At 39.2% G+C, this 19,775-nt stretch overlaps 1 protein-coding gene across 3 annotated transcripts in view; it reads right to left on the bottom strand.

The window, feature by feature from the left end:
• GABRB2 (gamma-aminobutyric acid type A receptor subunit beta2) overlaps positions 1–19,775 on the bottom strand; it is a 283,075-nt gene that overhangs the window by 39,749 nt on the left and 223,551 nt on the right. For all 3 annotated transcript variants that reach the window (XM_055430093.2, XM_088838352.1, XM_088838351.1), the window contains exons 6-7: positions 5,776–5,913; positions 3,581–3,733 (exon numbers count right to left, since the gene is read on the bottom strand). In XM_055430093.2, the coding sequence (XP_055286068.1) occupies positions 3,581–3,733; positions 5,776–5,913 (291 nt within the window). The remainder of the gene's footprint in view (positions 1–3,580; positions 3,734–5,775; positions 5,914–19,775) is intronic.

The raw sequence follows: 19,775 nt of genomic DNA, 5'->3' as shown, positions 1-19,775 counted from the left end.
TACCTTCTCCAGCAGATCTTCCCAACCCAAGAATCGAACTGGTGTCTCCTGCATTGCAGGCAGATTCTTTACCAGGTGAGCCATGAGGAAAGCACATGATATATACTGGGTAATTATTATATATCAGCCCCTTGATAGGCCTGGGAAATATGCATAAATCATTAATTTATAATAAACATTAATCATTGGGGACATTTCCTTTAATCATAGCTTTATGGTTATAGTTACGTATCTAGTGTGGGACTTGGAGATGTGAATTAAATGCTATGACAGACGTGTGTAAGATGAGAGTTGAGAAAACAGAGTTGATCCTAATTTAGCCCATGATGTGTCAGGGGAGCGATCAGGAAATCCCACCTTTGGAGCTGAGTCTTGGAGAATGAGTGGGAGTTACCCAGGCAACCAAAACCTGGAGATCAAAAGTGATAGTAGATCTAAGGGCATTGGTAGTGGAGAGAGTTTTTTGTAGGGAGGTGCTTTGTGGGGATGAAAGTACACAGCCCATCAAAAGAATCTCAAGCAATTCACTGTGGGTACATTAAAGGATATGATGGGAAGAAGGATGAGAAAAGTGAAGATTAAGTAAGGCCTGCATAATGGAAAGCCACATACAGAGAGCTTAATGCAGAGCTTGAACTTAAAATTGAAGGCCACATGGAGCCACTGACCAGCTTCAACCAGACAGGCATTTGGGAAAACAGTATTTAGAACAATCGCTCTGGCATCAGAGTGGAGCACAGACGGGAAGCATACAAGACAGGAAATAGAATACCAGCTTAGAGTCTTTCAGAATAAGAAAGTAATGAAGGGGAAATAAAATAATTGTGTATGTGTGTGTGTGTGTGTGTGTGCTTAGTTGCTCAATCATGACCAACTCTCTGCAGTCCCATGGACTCTAGCCTACCAGGCTCCTCTGGCCATGGAATTTTCCAGGCAAGAACACTGGAGTGGGTGGCCAGTTCCTACTCCAGTGGATCTTCCTGACCTAGGGATTGAACCTGTGTCTCTTTCATCTCCTGCATTGGCAGGTGGATTCTTTACCACTAGCGCCATCTGGGAAGCCCCCAAATAATAGTAATAGTATTGAAATCAATGAATGCATATTGAAATCAATGAATAGATGCTATGAACAAATGATGGCAAAAATATGGAAACTAGAGGTGGAAAGTAACAGGAAGCAGGTATCTAGCTTTCATGTTTTGGGCTTGGGAATGTAGGCACATAACACAAAGATTAATAATACAGAAGTATCACAAGATTTTTTATGGGAAATGCCACACTATCTCAGGTTATAATTGTTTGCCCAGCTGAGGGAGCATCTTCAACAGTGGGGAGTAGTTTCCCTCAAAGCTGTAACTGGAGGGACAGACAGAGAAACGCTGGATAAAAGCACTGGGAGTTCAAAGTCCTGTAGTTTGATAAGGTCCAGCTTTGTAGCAAAAGAGTAATGTGAAAATAGGAGTCAGGAATCAGGATCACACAGATGTGAAGTTGTAGAGTCAACATCTGAACTGGGATCTCTAACTCCAAAACCTGTGTCCTTAAAACACTACCCAATGACACAGCCCGATGTTAATTTTCAATTCTATTATTTTTTTTAGGAACATATGTTTTCTGATTTAATTTTGTCTAATAAGATCAATCATACTTTTTGTCTTGTTTGTCTACATGTTCACGAAACAGACACAGAAAAAATAAATTTGAGCATCTGATTCTGAGCATGGCCAGAAAAACCGTGGTTATACTTTAGATCTAGGTGTTCTATAGTTTTCATATCTTTTCTGTATTAGTCATTTTGATACATTTTCCAATTTCACGTTTCATTATTTCATCTAGAGTTTATCTTGTATGACATGACTATTACATGTATATTATAAAACTGACAATACTGATTTCACTACTTATCTAAATCTTATGTTAAGGTGTTTCTGACCTAATAACAAGCTGCTCACAAAAAAGACATTTTAAGTATTTCTTTAAAAAGTAAATAACTTACTTATTATTCCTGTAATAGGCATAAAGTTGAAAAGAGACTTTTATTTTGGAACAACAGGATATTTACAAGTTCCATTCATTACTGTATTCAGCAAATGTTTACCGAACATCATTCCCTGTGTGAGACACTATAGATATAATTGGAGCAGATTAGGTATGGGCCTCCCCCAAGGCATCTTCAGTACTATGAGGAAAAAGGGTATCACAAACCAAATAAATATAAATGATAACTGTCGTTTGTTTCCAAGGGTGTTCTACAGTATTTTAGAACACTATATCACAGGGGACTTGATTCAGTCTAAGGGGTCATCAGTTCTCCTTCCATCCTAGAACCACTGCAATCTAATCTCAATCCAGCGGCCAAAGTTATTCCTTTATATGTGAAATCACGTCACTTTGCTCAGTGACTAATTTCACTCAGAATAAAAGTAAAGACGTTATGATGGCTCCTGGACCACTTCAGCATCTTTCAGTTCCCTCTGCCTGACACCTGTACTCCGAAATTCAATCTGCACCCACCTATTGGTCACCCTGCTCACCTCTGTGGCACGTTTCTAGCTGGGGGCCTTTTCATCTCACTGAAATAGACTCATTTAGACATTTCTGTGACTCGATCTTCTTCAAGTCTTTGTCCATTGGCAATTACTGAATGAAGCCTACCCTGATGATGCTAAGCTGCCCCCATTATGCCCTCCACTTCTTTTGCTTCCTCTGTTTACTATAGTATGTAACTTGCATGTTATATGCAAAATAAATTTACTTTTTACCTTTTTTTGTTAGAACATAATTTCCAGAAGGGCTCTGGTTTTATCCCCAGTACCTCGTATGTATGACACATAGTAGGTATACAAAAAATGTTGTTGAATGAATAAATAAATGACTTTGCTAAGGAAATACTGATTTAATTGAGATTTGCTGGTGGAGGAGTTAACAACTTTATATTTTATAAGGATTAGTCAGGACTTAAAATAATAAAGATCATGTAAAAGGTGATAAATTTACTATATCTTGAGTTAGCAACATAAAAACGTTTATGAACTATAATTTATTTTCTTCCTCTGATGTTATAATGGAAAAACATCAAAGCATAAGATAAGTGATGCCATGGATGATTTCCCAATGTTCTTATACTTTGTTGTCTCCTGTCCCCTGTCATGCTACTCCAAAACCTTAATCAACCTTCAGAATTCTTTCCGCTCACTGATTTGTTACACATTGCATTTCTTTCTTACTCAGAAAAAAAAGATGGAAGATAGGTTTTTCCAGGTAAGAAAACACAGATTAAAAACTGAACAATTATCAAGCAGTATTACATGAACTATGCTTCAATAAAAATATCAAGCTGATGTGACTAATTTCATTACTGACAGTTATACAGTTAACTAATTTAGACATGAAAGAGTTTTAATTAGTGTTCAATTGATTTAAACGCTGAATCAGATCATCCAATGTCTCATATCCAAATTCTTGTAATGTGTGCAGTCAGGTCTCGTCACGCATCACAAACTTGAGGGTAAGGAAAAAATACACCGGTGCGTGAACACACACACAGGCACATACTGCAAACAGTCGGATCCATGCCTACCTAATGCCACTCTTGCAGCTGAAGCATCATAATTAATCCAGAAGGAGACCCAGGAGAGGATAGTGATCAAGATAGATGGCATATATGTCTGCAGGATAAAGTAACCAATGTTTCTCTTAAGCTTAAAGCTGAGGGATAACCTGGGATAGGAACCTAGAAAGACAATTTTAAAACATCATCATTATCAGTCAGTATTTATAGGATATTTTCCTTTAAAGACCCATAAGCAGTTTATGTATCTTCCCTAAATTCAATTTTAGCTTCTGGTGAAGGGCACTTCCTTATATAAAAGTAATTGAGAAAACAGGGCTTTTAATTAGAAAGACTTACTCAGTGTTGAATATATCCCACACTCACCAGTAATTGAAAGAATTCCAGCTCTTCCCTGCTCAGCCTCCTACACTGAATCAAAGGTTTTCATTCTCTACAACTGTAATGATAATGGCACTTTGAGACAGTCCCTTTCTTCCCTTTTTAATTGTTTCTCAGCAAGTCCATCCTGTACATTTTTATCCATAAGAATAAGGATGCACACTCTGAATGGAGGGTAAGACATCTCTTCAACAAGCCACTGGATGCATTTTTTATTAATTTATTTATTTTAATTGGAGGCTAATTACTTTACATTATTGTATTGGTTTTGCCATACATTGACATGAATCTGCCTCGGGTGTACATGTTTTCCCCATCTTGAACTCCCCTCCATACCATTCCTCTGGGTCATCCCAGTGCACCAGCCCCCAGCATCCTGTCTCATGCATCGAACCTGGACTGGAGATTCGTTTCACATATGATAATATACATGTTTCAATGCCATTCTCCCAAATCATCCCACCCTCACCCTCTCCCACAGAGTCTAAAAGACTGTTCTATACATCTGTGTCTCTTTTGCTGTCTCATATACAGGGTTATCGTTATCAGTGGCAAGGCTTCAGTTGGTACAGCAATTCCCTGAAATTCTGTGACATTTTCACATGCGTGCAGTATTTTTTCTGATTTCATTGCTTCCATCAAAGTTACAAAGGGATTCCTGACCCACCAAAATGTGGATGGAGAGTCACTTTTCTTGAGGAATATTTGTGGGAGATATAACTAAAGGATCAGATTCTTGAAACTGGGTCCTTTGATGGTGGGAATCTAGGGAATTATATTTTAAACAAGATACGTAACAGAGCATGGTCTTAAAACATAAAAGAGTCACACTGATAAACAGGATGTGTGCATGTAGGGAAGGGGAGAATATTCTTACTAATTGAAAGAAAGCCTTTTCTAGCCCTCATGGGCTGAAGCAAATACATTAATATTAAAGTAAAATTATTTTAAGTAAAAACTCATTTCCATAGTGTCTCAGGGGTTCAGAGGACCTCAAATCTAGGAAAAGTTTCTGTTGTTCTCTTTGCAAAGCTGGAGGCTATTTTGTATTCTTGTTTGAAGTAGTTTTCAGAGACAGGAAGTGCCTGAGTCCTTAGCAGAAGGACAATTGAAGATCTACTGTTACAGTACTAGCTATTTCTGTGCTTGAGGAATTCATTTCAATAAGAAAAATATAAAGAGGTATATTCCTGGGGGGTTATTAATTTTCTTTTAATGAGTATGGAGAAAATTATTACATTCCTGGGATTTTTGGTTAAAAACCTGTGCTGACTAAAACAAGCCTGACCTCAGTTCTGGAAGAGTAAGATGGTAAAGACATCAAGACAATCTAAACATCTGGAAAATCTTTTAGCTTCAAACGGTAGGTAAGGCTACATAAGGAAAGTCCTGCCCTCTGAGAAAAACGTGAAATCCTCCTATCCTATCGTCTTTAGAGAATTTCACTGTGGTCAGACTCGGGCAAACTCTGACTTGGCTGTCCTCAGTGTGTTTCAAAGAATTATAACCAATTCTGTGAGATGCATTATGCTGGGGGGACAACTCTGACCCAGGTTGTTTCTGGGTCATTTCTGTCTCCATACACCATCTCTAACACTTATTCCCTCCTCTAGTACACGAGACACATCTGCTTTGCTGTGGGTACCTTCTTGAAAATAACTGGATGGGTTCCAAATGGGCTTGTTGGGGAGCTGAGCATTTTCACAGACCTAAGTCTTCTAGAGTCCCCATTCTTTCCTGGGACCCAATCCTGATATAAGTGAACTCTTCTGGCAAAATATGATAAAGCCCCTTTTCTTTTAACTGTTTCCCCTGATACAAACCTGTGGAAAAAACAACCTTCTTGGTGATCAGTTTGTAATCTACAATAGAGAACTGTGGAAGCTCAATCTTGGTTACTCCTGTCACTGCGTTATCATCCCCACGCCAATAAAACTCAATGTCATCGGTTGTATATCCATCTGTAAAAGGAAACACATATACAGATACAAAGAAGACACACAAAATAGAAAAAAAGAAAAACTGTTTAGAAGATTAACTATGTAAAGGATAACAGCTACAGCTAAAGGTTATTATGTGTTAGGTATCATGCCAAGCACTTTAAGTATATTACCACCTTTAATCCTCTCAATAATCCCACTGTGGAAGAATAATTAGGCCCACATTACAGAAACAGGCTTAGAGAAATTAACAGCTTGTATTAAGTCTTGTAACTAGGAAGTGGTATCATTGGGACGTGAACCTAGGTTTATCTGATTACAAATCTCATTCTCTCAAACATTATCACATTATCACTTAGCCCTGGATGGTACTCTAAGAGAAGAAAAGAAGAGAAAAATCATTTATCAGTACAGCACTGAATAGTACTGAGCCCTCTCCTGCCAATACAAAATATTTGCATTTCAAGTCGGAAAAGAAGTGATTATGAAGAAGTGAGCCATTAGCTTTTTACTATTTACAGACGTGATCTCTAAATTTGACTATCTGCTGCTGCTAAGTCACGTCAGTTGTGTCTGACTCTGCAACCCCAGAGACAGCAGCCCATCAGGCTCCCCCGGCCATGGGATTCTCCAGGCCAAAATACTGGAGTGGGCAGCCTTTCCCTTCTCCAGGGGATCTTCCCAACCCAGGGATCACACCCAGGTCTCCTCATTGCAGGCGAATTCTTTACCAGCTGAACCACAAGGGAAGCTAACTAATCACTAATTAGTAAGCATAAATATAACTGCAATGAATAGACACATTTTATGCTGTAAACAGTGATGTAGAGAGAAGCATGCAATGAAATCCATCAAATACCAATATTTTACAAACTCATCGAGCCCCCATAAATCCCCCCTCAAAGCACACATTATATTTGTTTATCACATTGATCTCTTCAAAGAACATCTGTATCCAGATAGCTGAATTTTTACAAGTCTAGGAGCTATAAGTAAGTGAAAGTCGCTCAGTTGTATCTGACTCTTTGTGACCCCACGGACTGTACATCCATGGAATTCTCCAGGCCAGAATACTGGAGTGGATAGCCTTTCCCTTCTCCAGGGGATCTTTCCAACCCAGGGATCACACCGAGGTCTCCCGCATTGCAGGCAGATTCTTTACCAGCTGAATCGCAAGGGAAGCCTGGAGGACATATATTGCTCCCAGACTTTTTTAAGTTTAAGACTTAACTTAAAAGACTTATAAAACAAAAACTTGTTTTAAATTTAAGTTCTTTGCCTTTTGATATGTGACTAGATAGTGTAACACTGAGGACTAGAATGCCAATCCTCTAGTTCTTAGTTCTTGAGATTTCTAATTAACCACATTTCTGCCAGAGAGAAAGTCAAATCTCTGAAAAAGTGGAAGCAAATTATTTTTCAAAGAATTACAGTACCCTCTATTTGAGAATTTGTGTAAATCATAGCAATGTCAGGCAATGTCTTAACTTTTCTAGAAATATGAAGTTCTCTATTCAAAAGAGCAGTCATCTTTGTGTGATAATAGAAATGTAGTTTTCCTGGAAAAGTTACTGAGAACTTGAACTTGTGATTCCATAATGATAGGTTTTTGGATAATAGCTAATGATTTTAAAAAGGGTTATTTACTTGCAAGGGCTTCCCCAGAGGTTCAGTGGTAAAAAATCCACCTGTAATAGAGGAGACGAGGGTTTGATCCTTGGGTCGGGAAGATCCCCTGGAGGAGGGCATGGTAACCCACTCCCATGGATGGAGGAGCCTGGCAGGCTATAATCCATAGGGTCACAAAGAGTCAGACATGACTGAAGCGACTAAGCACACATGGAAGCACATTTATTTGCAAACATCAAAAATTGTAATAAAAATTGTGGAGTTTAAATAGATTATACATCACCAACATTTTCATCAGCATGATTACATATAGACTCCTTTATTTTGTTAGAGAATGTCTTTTCTCACATAAAACCATGATTTAAAAGTAAATTTTTCATGATTTTAAAGGAAAGTCTAGGTTTTAAGTGAATGGCATAGCAAGCAGATTCTCAGAAAAGAGTTCACTCCTTATTAATCTACTCCATAAATATTCTCCACCTAAATCTAAGAACTCAGCTGTCTGTCCCAAAGGATAACTGCTCTTTTTCTAAGATGGAAAAATTTTCCTTATGTGGCTATGGGAACACTCACAGTCCAGGACTTCAGCTCAAATTTAATCCATTTCTCATTGATTATCGAAATACATCTCTCAGTTATAAAACTGTTTAGAGTCAATGACATTCCCACCTTCCATAAAACAATTTAAAATAACAAAAAAAGGTCAACTTACTCCTAATTTCAAGCCAGATAGCTAGAAATGTATTATCAAATTGAATCTGTATACACATGAAAATAGTATTTATGAAACAAGAAGGCAATAGTTTTCTAGAATGCAGCTATCTTCGAAAGAATAGGATAAGAGAAAAGTCAACTCAGTATTTCCAATAGAGTAGGGTCCCCAACTCTGTGGCCTGTTAAGAACTGGGCTGCATAGCAGGAGATGAGTGGCCAGTGAGCCAGCTAAACTTCATCTGTATTTACAGCCTCTCCCCATCTCAAGCATTATTGCCTAAGCTCCGCCTTCTGTCAGATCAGTGGAGGCTCTCATAGGAGTACTATGAACTGTCCATAGGTGGGATCTAGGTTGCGTGCTCTTTTTGAGAATCTAATGCCTTATGATATGATTCACGCATTATGATGATCTGTATTTTTCCATACATCACAATGTAACAGTGATAGAAATAAAGTATACAAGAAATGTACCATGCTTGAATCATTTCCATATCATCTCCTCTGCCCCTGGTCCATGGAATAACTGACTTCCAAAAAACTGGGCCCTGGTCCCAAAAAGGTTGGGGCCCACTGCAATAGAGGACTAAATCTCAACTAGTAAAGAGTGTGTTTCTGGTCCTCTACCTTCCTTTCTTCATAAAAAACCTTGATTTAAATGTAAATTTTTAAAGTAAAATTTCAGTATTTATCTTTTTTTGTTCATCACTACAAATCTTGTAACAGAAACTTTCTGCAGAGAGGCATGGAATATCAATGGCATTTCAATACAGTTGAAGAGGAGAAGCCTAATGGTTTTTTAATAGGTAGAAACATTATAATAAAATATAGGTTTTTGTCAAATGCCAGATATTTGACATAGTGCTTGCTAGACAATACCTTGCAGAGAATAGGTACTTGGCATCAATTACTGAATTAACAAAACAATTATTTATATATATGCAGATTTAAACAATGGTTGTACATCCAGATGCTTGGCACTGTGAAGAGATGTAACTGTCTCTTGATTCTAGCAGAGTACCTGGCACATACAGTACCTGGCCTTAAATAAATATCTTCTGAGTGAATCCAATAAAAGTCACCTGATGTTAACATACCCCTTGAGTATAATAGAAAAATCCTTTATTATACATTTCTCCTTATATAGTAGTTGGGCAAGTTACCACCTTATCAGCCTCCAGAGAAATCTGCATTCAGGTCAAGGAGCAACAGTTAGAACCGGACATGGAACAACACACCGGTTCCAAATTGGGAAAGGAGTATGTCAAGGCTATGTACTGTCACCCTGTTTATTGAACTTATATGCAGAGTTCATCATGCAAAATGCCAGGCTGGATGAAGATGCAATCTTCATGTCAGGCAAGATGCAATCAAGATTGCCAGAAGAAATATCAATAACCTCAGATATGCAGATAACACCACCCTTATGGTGGAAAGTAAAGAAGAACTAAAGAGACTCTTGATGAAAGTGAAAGAGGTGAGTGAAAAGCTGACTTAAAACTCAACATTCAAAGAACTAAGACCATGGCATCCAATCCCATCACTTCATGGAAAATAGATGGGGAAACAGTGAGAGACTTTATTTTCTTGGGTTCCAAAATCACTGCACATGGTGATTGCAGCCATGAAATTAAAAGATGCTTCAGTTCAGTTCAGTTCAGTTCAGTCGCTCAGTCGTGTCCGACTCTTTGCGACCCCATGAATCACAGCACTCCAGGCCTCCCTGTCCTTCACCAACTCTTGGAGTTCACTCAAACTCATGTCCACAGAGTCGGTGATGCCATCCATCCATCTCATTCTCTGTCGTCCCCTTCTCCTCCCGCCCCCAACCTTTCCCAGAATCAGAGTCTTTTCCAGTGAGTCAGCTCATCACATGAGGTGGCCTAAGTATTGGAGTTTCAGCTTTAGCATCAGTCCTTCCAATGAACAACCAGGATTGATCTCCTTTAGAATGAACTGGTTGGATCTCCTTGCAATCTAAGGGACTCTCAAGAGTCTTCTCCAGCACCACATTCAAAAGCATCAATTCTTCGGCGATCAGCTTTCTTCACAGTCCAACTCTCACATCCATACATGACCACAGGAAAAACCATAGTCTTCACTAGACGGACCTTGGTTGGCAAAGTAATGTCTCTGCTTTTTAATATGCTATCTAAGTTGGTCATAACTTTCCTTCCAAGGAGTAAGCGTCTTTTAATTTCCTGGCTGCAATCAGCATCTGCAGTGATTTTGGAGCCCAAAAAAATAAAGTCTGACACTGCTTCCACTGTTTCCCCATTTATTTCCCATGAAGTGATGGGACCAGATGCCATGATCTTTGTTTTCTGGATGTTGAGCTTCAAGCCAACCTTTTCACTCTCCTCTTTCACTTTCATCAAGAGGCCTTTGTGTTCCTCTTCACTTTCCGCCATAAGGGTGGTGTCATCTGCGTATCTGAGGTTATTGATATTTCTCCCGGCGATCTTGATTCCAGCTTGTGCTTCTTCAAGCCCAGCGTTCCTCATGATGTACTCTGCATATAAGTTAAATAAGCAGAGTGACAATATACAACCTTGACGTACTACTTTTCCTATTTTGAACCAGTCAGTTGTTCCAAATCCAGTTCTAACTGATGCTTCCTGACCTGCATACAGGTTTCTCAAGAGGCAGGTCAGGTGGTCTGGTCAAGGTAAGGTGCAGTGGCTGCGCTTTGCTGGAGCAGCTGTGAAGAAATATTCCACGACCTAGGTAAGAGAAACCCAAATAATTAAGCTTCAGTTCAGTTCAGTTCAGTTCAGTTGCTCAGTCGTGTCCAACTCTTTGCGACCCCATGAATAACAGCACGCCAGGCCTCCCTGTCCATCACCAACTCCCAGAGTTCACTCAAACTCATGTCCATCGAGTCAGTGTTGCCATCTAGCCATCTCATTCTCTGTCGTCCCCGTCTCCTCCCACCCCCAATCCCTCCTAGCATCAGACTCTTTTCCAGTGAATCAACTCATTGCATGAGGTGGCCAAAGTATTGGAGTTTCAGCTTTAGCATCAGTCCTTCCAATGAACAACCAGGATTGATCTCCTTTAGAATGAACTGGTTGGATCTCCTTGCTGTCCAAGGGACTCTCAAGAGTCTTCTCCAACACCACAGTTCAAAAGCATCAATTCTTCGGCGATCAGCTTTCTTCACAGTCCAACTCTCACATCCATACATGACCACGGGAAAAACCATAACCTTGACTAGGTGGACCTTGGTTGGCAAAGTAATGTCTCTGCTTTTTAATATGCTATCTAGGTTGGTCATAACTCCTTGGGAAAAAAGTTATGACCAACCTAGACAGCATATTGAAAAGTAGAGACATTACTTTGCTGACAAAGGTCCATATAGTCAAGGCTATTGTTTTTCCAGTGGTCATGTATGGATGTGAGAGTTGGACCATAAAGAAGCTGAGCGCCAAAGAATTTATGCTTTTGAAGTGTGGTGTTGGAAAAGACTGAGAGTCCCTTGGACTGCAAGGAGATCCAACCAGTCCATTCTAAAGGAAATCAGTCCTGAATATTCATTGGAAGGACTGATGCTGAAGCTGAAACTCCAATACTTTGGCCTCCTGAAGCGAAGAATTGATCATTGGAAAAGACCCTGATGCTGAGCAAGACTGAAGACAGGAAGAGAAGGGGATGACAGAGGATGAGATGGTTGGATGGCATCACTGACTTGATGGACAGGAGTTTGAGCAAACTCTGGGAGTTGGTGATGGACAGAGAAGCCTGGGATGCTGCAGTCCATTGGGTCGCTAAGAGTCGGACACGACTAAGTGACTGAATTGAACTGAACTGAAGTTACCTAACCTCTCTTGATCCTCAATTTTTTCATATGAAAATTGAGACAATAATAGTAATATCTATGTCACAGAGTTGTCAAGCAGGAACAATAAACTGTTCCTTGTAAAACACTTTAGAAAAGTACCTGGTAGATAGTGCTCAAAAATTTAACTAATACTTTCTTTTAAAATAAGAATTAAAATGTGTATTTAGTTACATGCCACTTTGCTATTTCATAAAAACATATAAGCATTTTCACAGTGAGAAAACTTAGGTGTTCAGTGACATTTATAGGACTGTTCAAAGTGTTAGTCAAAACATTTGAAGGTATTTTGATTTCTGAGATTATGGAATCTGACACAATGGAGCAGTATATTATATACACTCCTTGGCTACTGCTGGCTTAAAAACCCAACCTTCTTGCCTTCATTTTGGGTTAACCAAGTATAGAATGCTGCAAAAGGAAAGCAAATCTAAGCTCCTGCATCATTGATTTTTGTAGGTGAAAGAGCAACAATCCATAACAGTGCCAGGGTGGTCAAGTTCAAAAACCAGCTCAATATACTGTGTGGGATTAGCTGAAAGCAGACTAGTGTTCTTCCTTTCTTTGAATTTTCTCTGAAGGAATATTTAGCAGTCTCTCAATGTAATTAAAAACATACGCAAATACATAAGACCTGACTTTACAGGTTTCATAATGATAATGAGTAAAAAATAATTAGATATCTTTTGAAAGATATCAGAGGGAAGAGATGCACTGATGCTCCTCATTAGTGTCTTGCAAATTAAATTCATCTTTTATATTTTATTCATGGGACTCTAGAAACTGAATGATTAAATCAAACTGTTATCATTAAAACATAACCCACATCAATTCAGATGGCCTATGGATATACCAAAATACAAATTTATTGAAATTTATCTAGGAAGAATTAAAACTGCATGAAATGTTACTAAACCCTGATCAGGAAGGACAAATATGTAAGTTTGTAAATCTATGTAGACGTGAATGATAGATATTGGTAAATGTATGTACTAACTAAATGAGATCTAAGGAGGAAAATACACCATTTGAAAAACACTTATGAAATAGTTGAACAGGTTCTCACAACTCTTACATATCTAACTACATAACATGGCACTTAAATAAGGTTTTCCCTCATTCCAGTTATAGTTTACATATTCATTTTGTTATCTACTAAGTAAATATTACATTTTATAAGGACATTAATATGCCAAAAATACGAACCTGTACCAAGATATTAAACAGTGGAGGCTGATGAGAACATTTAGAAGAATTAACTGAATTTTCAATGATGCCATTTTTTTCCTAGTGGAAAGTGAATGCGATTTATTATTCTCCTGATATTTACTTTAACTTTGCCAATTGGACTGTTAAATGTTCTCAGGTAGTTATCTATATTCTGTCTCCACTGATTCAATACAGCAACAGCTACATAGTACAGCTGACCTTTAAACAACATGGTTTGAACTGAATAGGTCCATTTGTAGATGGATTGTTTTTCAATAGGAAATACTATAGTACTACATGATCCATAGTTGGTTATATCCAAGGATGTAGAACTGAGGATGTAGAACTGTGGATATGGAGAGCCGACTATTTATTAGAAGGGGATTTTCAACTGTGTTGATGGGTGGGCCCCTAACATCAGTGTTGTTCAAGGGTCAACTGTACAGCCATTTAGAATGAGAACAAGAAGGCAAACATTCTTCTCATGACTAACTCAATGACCATGATCAGAAGTCTATCAGTCCATAATCAGAATGGACTTGACTCCATGCAGAGGCCTGTATGTAAGGGCAAAGGTGCATCTGAGTACAGTCAATTAAAGTTACAGGGGTCTTTCAAGAGGGAGAGAGAGAGAAACTCACTTGTCGGCCACAGCTCTTCAAACGCAGCAATGAAAGTGTTCCCCAGACACTCGGAGTGATTGCTCTGACTCCTTGCTGCTGCTACTGCTAAGTCACCTCAGTCGTGTCCGACTCTGTGTGACCCCATAGATGGAAGCCCACCAGGCTCCCCTTTCCCTGGGATTCTCCAGGCAAGAACACTGGAGTGGGTTGCCATTTCCTTCTCCAATGTGTGAAAGTGAAAAATGAAAGTGAAGTCGCTCAGTCGTGTCCGACCCTTAGCGACCCCACGGACTGCAGCCTACCAGGCTCCTCCATCCATGGGATTTTCTAGGCAAGAGTACTGGAGTGGCTTGCCATTGCCTTCTCCCGCTCTGACTCCTTAAGCACACCTTATTCTTCACTTTGCTCTTTAAGACGGACTGCCAGACACAAATGTTCTGCTGTCAAGTCGTTTCTAGACCTCGAGCAGCCTCAAATAATTGGCCTAGGATGCGTCAGACTTGATTACTTAGTGGCACCTTGGTGAGGATATCATCAAGTCATGACCCAGAATTTGTCCCACATCACAGATAACTGAGCTTTTTGTTATTACCATTTTCAAATTCAAATTGTATGATGTAAGAGAATAGGAAATCGATCATAATCAAGCAAAATGTCAGATATTGTACTCTAAAGATAATTTCTTTATTGGATTTCAATGCAAAACTCAGTATTTACTATCTCTGTATGGAGCAGGGTGAACTGGTAGGTCTTTCTGTCAGTTTAGCTCCATGAAGTGTTTCTTAAGCCTCCCTGTGATTGGAAAGTTAAAGCAATTAAAATAATATTTCAGACATGAGAAAGCAATTGAAAATAATAATAGGCAAAAAAACAACCACTACAATCATAATAGTAGCTGTGGTTTACAAAACCTCTGTGTCAGACACTGCCTTAAACTCTTTAAAATGGTTCTGTCTTGAAAGGAGAACTTGACTGGCTTATTGTTACTAGAATTTCTCTCCATCACCCAACCCTGCTTTTTCCATATGCATGAGCCCTATATCCTGAAGCAATACAGAAAAGAGAACTTTTAGCTAAAAAAAAATAAGCTTGTACTTCTCAAATTTAGTATGCACAGAAGTCATTTGAAAATCTTGTAAAATGCAAACACTGATTAAGTAGGTAGAGCCTGAGATTCTGTAGTTCTAACAAATCCTAGGTAGAAATGATGCTGTTTGTTCAGGGACCATCCTTTGGATAGCAACTGGGTAGGAGTTTTTATGGAGAAAAATTCATTTACTTTGCCATGGGAGTCAGGAAGGGCATGTCTGGTATCTATCCTGATCCAGAGAAGAGAAAAGTTTCTTCTGCATTAAGTTTTTATAAGCTCCAAAATTGAAGTATCTTCTCCCAGTTCTTCCTCTCTTATAAGGGACAAGAGGTGATATTTCTGATGCCACCACTATTCAAGGTCTGGTTTTCTTCAATAATCTATGACCTATGCTTACCAACAATGCAATAATAGAAGAAAAAGGAAGATGGGGCTACATCGAAAGGTTTTCTGCAAATTTGTATTCATTCTAGTTTTATTTGAATATTTAATGCTATTCTACTCTTGCATTAGATCTTTGCATCTTTTATTTATATTCTTCAATGGACTAGTCAACAACCGTTTAAGTGTTACCCCTTCCTCTACACTGAATATGCTGCTATTATTCCTTTGTTTACAAAGAAGTTGATGATGCTTCTTCTATGCCTTAAAAAGCAAACAAAAAAAAATATGGAGAATTTCTTGATGGCCTTACCAGCAGGTTCAGAATTAAATGCAAATTCTTAGTCAGGCATTCAAAACTGTATATTGTAGCCTCATTTGTTATATTTCTACCTCTTTTAAAGCCTCGGTCTTCTGCCCACAGTCATTTGTAACATTTTGACCGCCTAGCCTTGGTTCAAATTATGAAGCTACTTGAAATAGCTTTATCTTTCACATCACATTTCTGCGTATTTTCAGGGCCCATTTCAACTTCCACCTTTCCCAAGACACGGTCTCATCTTCCCTCAGTGGAGATTCTTTTCTTTTTCCCCTGAGGTCTCCCATGGCACTGTGCTGGAATCCTTATTCATATTCTTCATCACCAGTTTTGCAATAGAGGATCTGTGGATGTGTTGGTCTTGGTCATTAGACTAATCTGGAGCCTGAAGAACCATGTCTGATAATTTCTCTCTAGCACTTCTCCTCCTTAATACATATTCTACTAAGGGTTAAATGTGTACAAAAATTCTGAATCAAACTGTTGACATGCGACATGGCTTCCCAGGTGGTGCTAGTGGTAAACAATCCACTTGCCAATGCAAGAGATGCAAAAGACACAGGTTTGATCCCTGGATCAGGAAGAGCACCTGGAGAAGGAAATGGTAACCCACTCCAGTATGCTTGCCAAGAGAATCCCATGGACAGCGGAGCCTGGGGGGCTACAGTCCGTGGGACCACAAAGAGTCAAACATAACCGAAGTGACTTAGCACACACACACATGCTATCCATTAGCTGCGGCCCACCAGATCCCTGCTCCCTTTGAGAGAGTAGTGATGAACAGATGCCATTTACTTCACTGCAAGATGAAAGAATTGCAAACGTGAACATTGTTTATGTTTTGGGACATATTACTCCCATGTACCAGCCTCAAAATCATTAAAAAAGGCAGTGTTCCTGGTTGTTGTTCAATAACTTAGAGGTGTCCGATTCTTTGTGACTTCAGGGACTTCAGCATGTCAGGTCTCCCTGTCCTTCACGATCTCCCTGAGCTTGCTCAAACTCATGTCCATTGAGTAGGTGATGCCATCCAACTATCTCGTCCTCTGTTGTCCCCTTGTGCCTTCAATCTTCCCAGCATCAGGGTCTTTGTCCAATGAGTCAGTTCTTAGTATCAGGTGGCCAGAGTATTAGAGCTTCAGCATCAGTCCTTCCAATGAATATTCAGTGCTCCTGGTATCAGTTCATAAAAGGAAGTACCAAGTTCAAGCAAAGGCCCTATGTTGAAAGAAACTTCTTGATGTTGCTGACTTTTAATATACACCGTCATTCTTTACTGAAGAAAATTATTCTTAGAGTGGCCATGGCCCTATGGTAATGACTTTCTCTGGGCTGATAGATTTTGGAAACCAATTTGCCACTATAGGTTCCAGAAGTAGCCAGTATCTCGTGCTCAAATGGAATAATGTTCCCTGGTGAAAAAGGGATATGGTCACACCAAAGTGTTTGTTAACTCAAGAGTGATAATGGAAGATGTTTAAATTTAACAAGGCCAATTGAATGGCTTAGTAGATATGCACAGCTGTGCAATAAAATGCCATCAACTGTTACACCAGCCCATCTGCTTTCTAAGCAGGGGTGGCAGAGGACGTGCAGGCCTTGCTTACTGATGCTGGAAGTTGGCAGAGCTTCTCCATCTTAATCCATTTTTCCATGTACCTTCTTTGTGAAGGAAGGTCAGCTGAGGATGTGCATATTTAAGGATGTCAGGATGGGCTTGCAGAAGAATTTTTGGTCTAAAAGAGTGGCTGAGCTGTGATATGAATTATTAGCATGTATTCTGACTAAAAAACAAACAAAACCAAAAAAGTACTGCTCTCAAACTCCATATATGGAACTCCTTCTGTGCCTGCATAATCTTTTCTGTTAGCACTCTGTATAATTTAAATGTTATCTATTAAGGAATCCACCTCCTATACTCAACTGTGGGTTCTTATTTAAACAGAGAACACACATTTCTCAAATTTGTAACGATGACTTGGAGTGGAAAGGTGGCAAATACCAGATATTTAGTACATTTGCTGAGATGAAATAGAATTGTGTTGAGTGAGAGGGCTTATGTGAATAGCAGAAAGGAGGCCTCTGGGGCTGACGGGCACACAAGCTGTTCATGCAGACATACACCCATCAACATGGCATTGCTATTTCATCTGGTGGAGGGTCAGGAAGAATCCTGTGAGCTGAATGAATGCACGGTATTTTTTAAATCACTACTGGATGATATTTTAAAAGCATTTCCTGTGTGCAGCCAAGTGCTTCACAAGCATCATCTCATTTAAGCCCTTTGATGTAGAAACTGTTACTATCCCCATTTTACAGAAGGAGCTACTATTTAAAGAGGGTAAGTGCTCAAACGTCAGAAACGCGATTTGAACTAAACCCTCTGTAGACTTGGGTCCAATTCCTGTTACTATATTTACCACTTCATAATATTATTCGATACTATTATTTTTAAATTATTCTGAAATATTATGGAAATACATCTGTAATTATTCCTCTCACTGTGTCCATGCTCCTTGGCACCAAAACATTGCAGCTCCTTTCAAGAGTAAGTGAAGTATCTCCCGACATCTTGAATCTGAGCTGCCCTTGCCACTTGTTTTAATCAAAGGAGCAATGGTGAGCCAGTTCTGAGCTTGGGCTACTGGAGGCTTGGCAGTTTCCCCTGGTTCTGTTGGAATCCTGCTGTCTCCATGGGGATAGCACTTGGATAACCCATGGAGGATGAGCGACATGTGACCTACTCAGCCCATCACAGCAGTCAGCACATGAGGACCACACATGTAACCCTGAGCCTGGCTCAGAGCAGCAGAGCCTCCCAGCTGACCTGCAGCCTCCTGAGCAATCATAAACACTACTTGTTTTAGTTCACTAGGTTTGGGGGTAGCTTGTTAAGTAGCAACAGCTAATGGAAAACACTAGGTCCTGGAGAAAACAGAACAGCAAACATTCTTCTTTAAAGAATGGAATCTGTACCTGTATTTCCAGGTTAACATTCATATTCATATTTTGGGCATTACTTCAGAGCATCTCCTACTGGTTTTATGAATATTATAGGCTGAGCCATATGGCATAACCCAAATCAGGAGATCTACCTGGATTTCCGTTCCAGTGCTGCTACATACGAGCTGTAGAATTTTGGGCACATCATATTCTCTTCGGAACTCAGATTCTATAGCTGATAAATAAAGCTGTTCTTCTAAAACAGCCATCCTCAAATTTCTGACCTCAGAATCCCTTTGTACCCTGAAAAATGACTGAGACCTCCCCAAAGCTTTTGTTTGTGGGGTCATACCATGATACTTACCATGTTAGAAAATGACACTGAGACATCTAAAAATCCATCAATTCATTTAAAGTAATAGTAATGATTCCATTACATGTCAATATAAATAATACTATTATGAATAATTACAATACTTTACAAAGCAGAACATATTATTGAGAAGAGTGGCATTGTTTCATATTTCTGTAGATCTATTTAATGATTGGCTTAACAGAAATTAGCTGGATTCTCATGTTTGCTTTTGCCTTCAGTGGTTGTGATAATGTGCTTCATGTGGCCTCTGGCAAACATGACTGTAGATTTAGAAAGAATGAAAGCGAAGAAGGCAAATAAAGTCCTGGTAATACAAATGGAGCTCTGACCTCAAGGACACTCTGAAGGGGTCTCAGTACTCCCCACACTCTAGACCAGACACTGAGAATCATTGCTTTGGAGTATTTCTAATCTGAATTTGGCTTCCTAGATGGCACAGTGGTAGAGAATCTGCCTGCCGATGCAGGAGACACAAGAGACACAAGTTTGATCCCTGGGTAGGGAAGATTCCCTGGACAAGGAAATGACAACACACTCCAGTATCCTTGCATGGAAAATCCCATGGATGGAGGAGCCTGCAGGCTGAAGTTCATGGGGTCACAAAGAATAGGATGTGACTTAGAGACTGAGCACTCTACAGTAATGCTAATCTGAAATTATGTTATTTGAGGAAAACCACAAATAATTCAATTTACTAAGTTATTAAATACCCAAAACTAGCAATCATATTTTCTCTATATTACAAATAAAAAATTTACTTTTGA

The sequence above is a fragment of the Moschus berezovskii genome, chromosome 8 (assembly GCF_049115385.1).
Source record: "Moschus berezovskii isolate FMDL1 chromosome 8, NW_MosBer_1.0, whole genome shotgun sequence".
Classification (NCBI taxonomy): domain Eukaryota; kingdom Metazoa; phylum Chordata; class Mammalia; order Artiodactyla; family Moschidae; genus Moschus; species Moschus berezovskii.
This window is presented reverse-complemented; position numbering and strand designations above follow the sequence as displayed.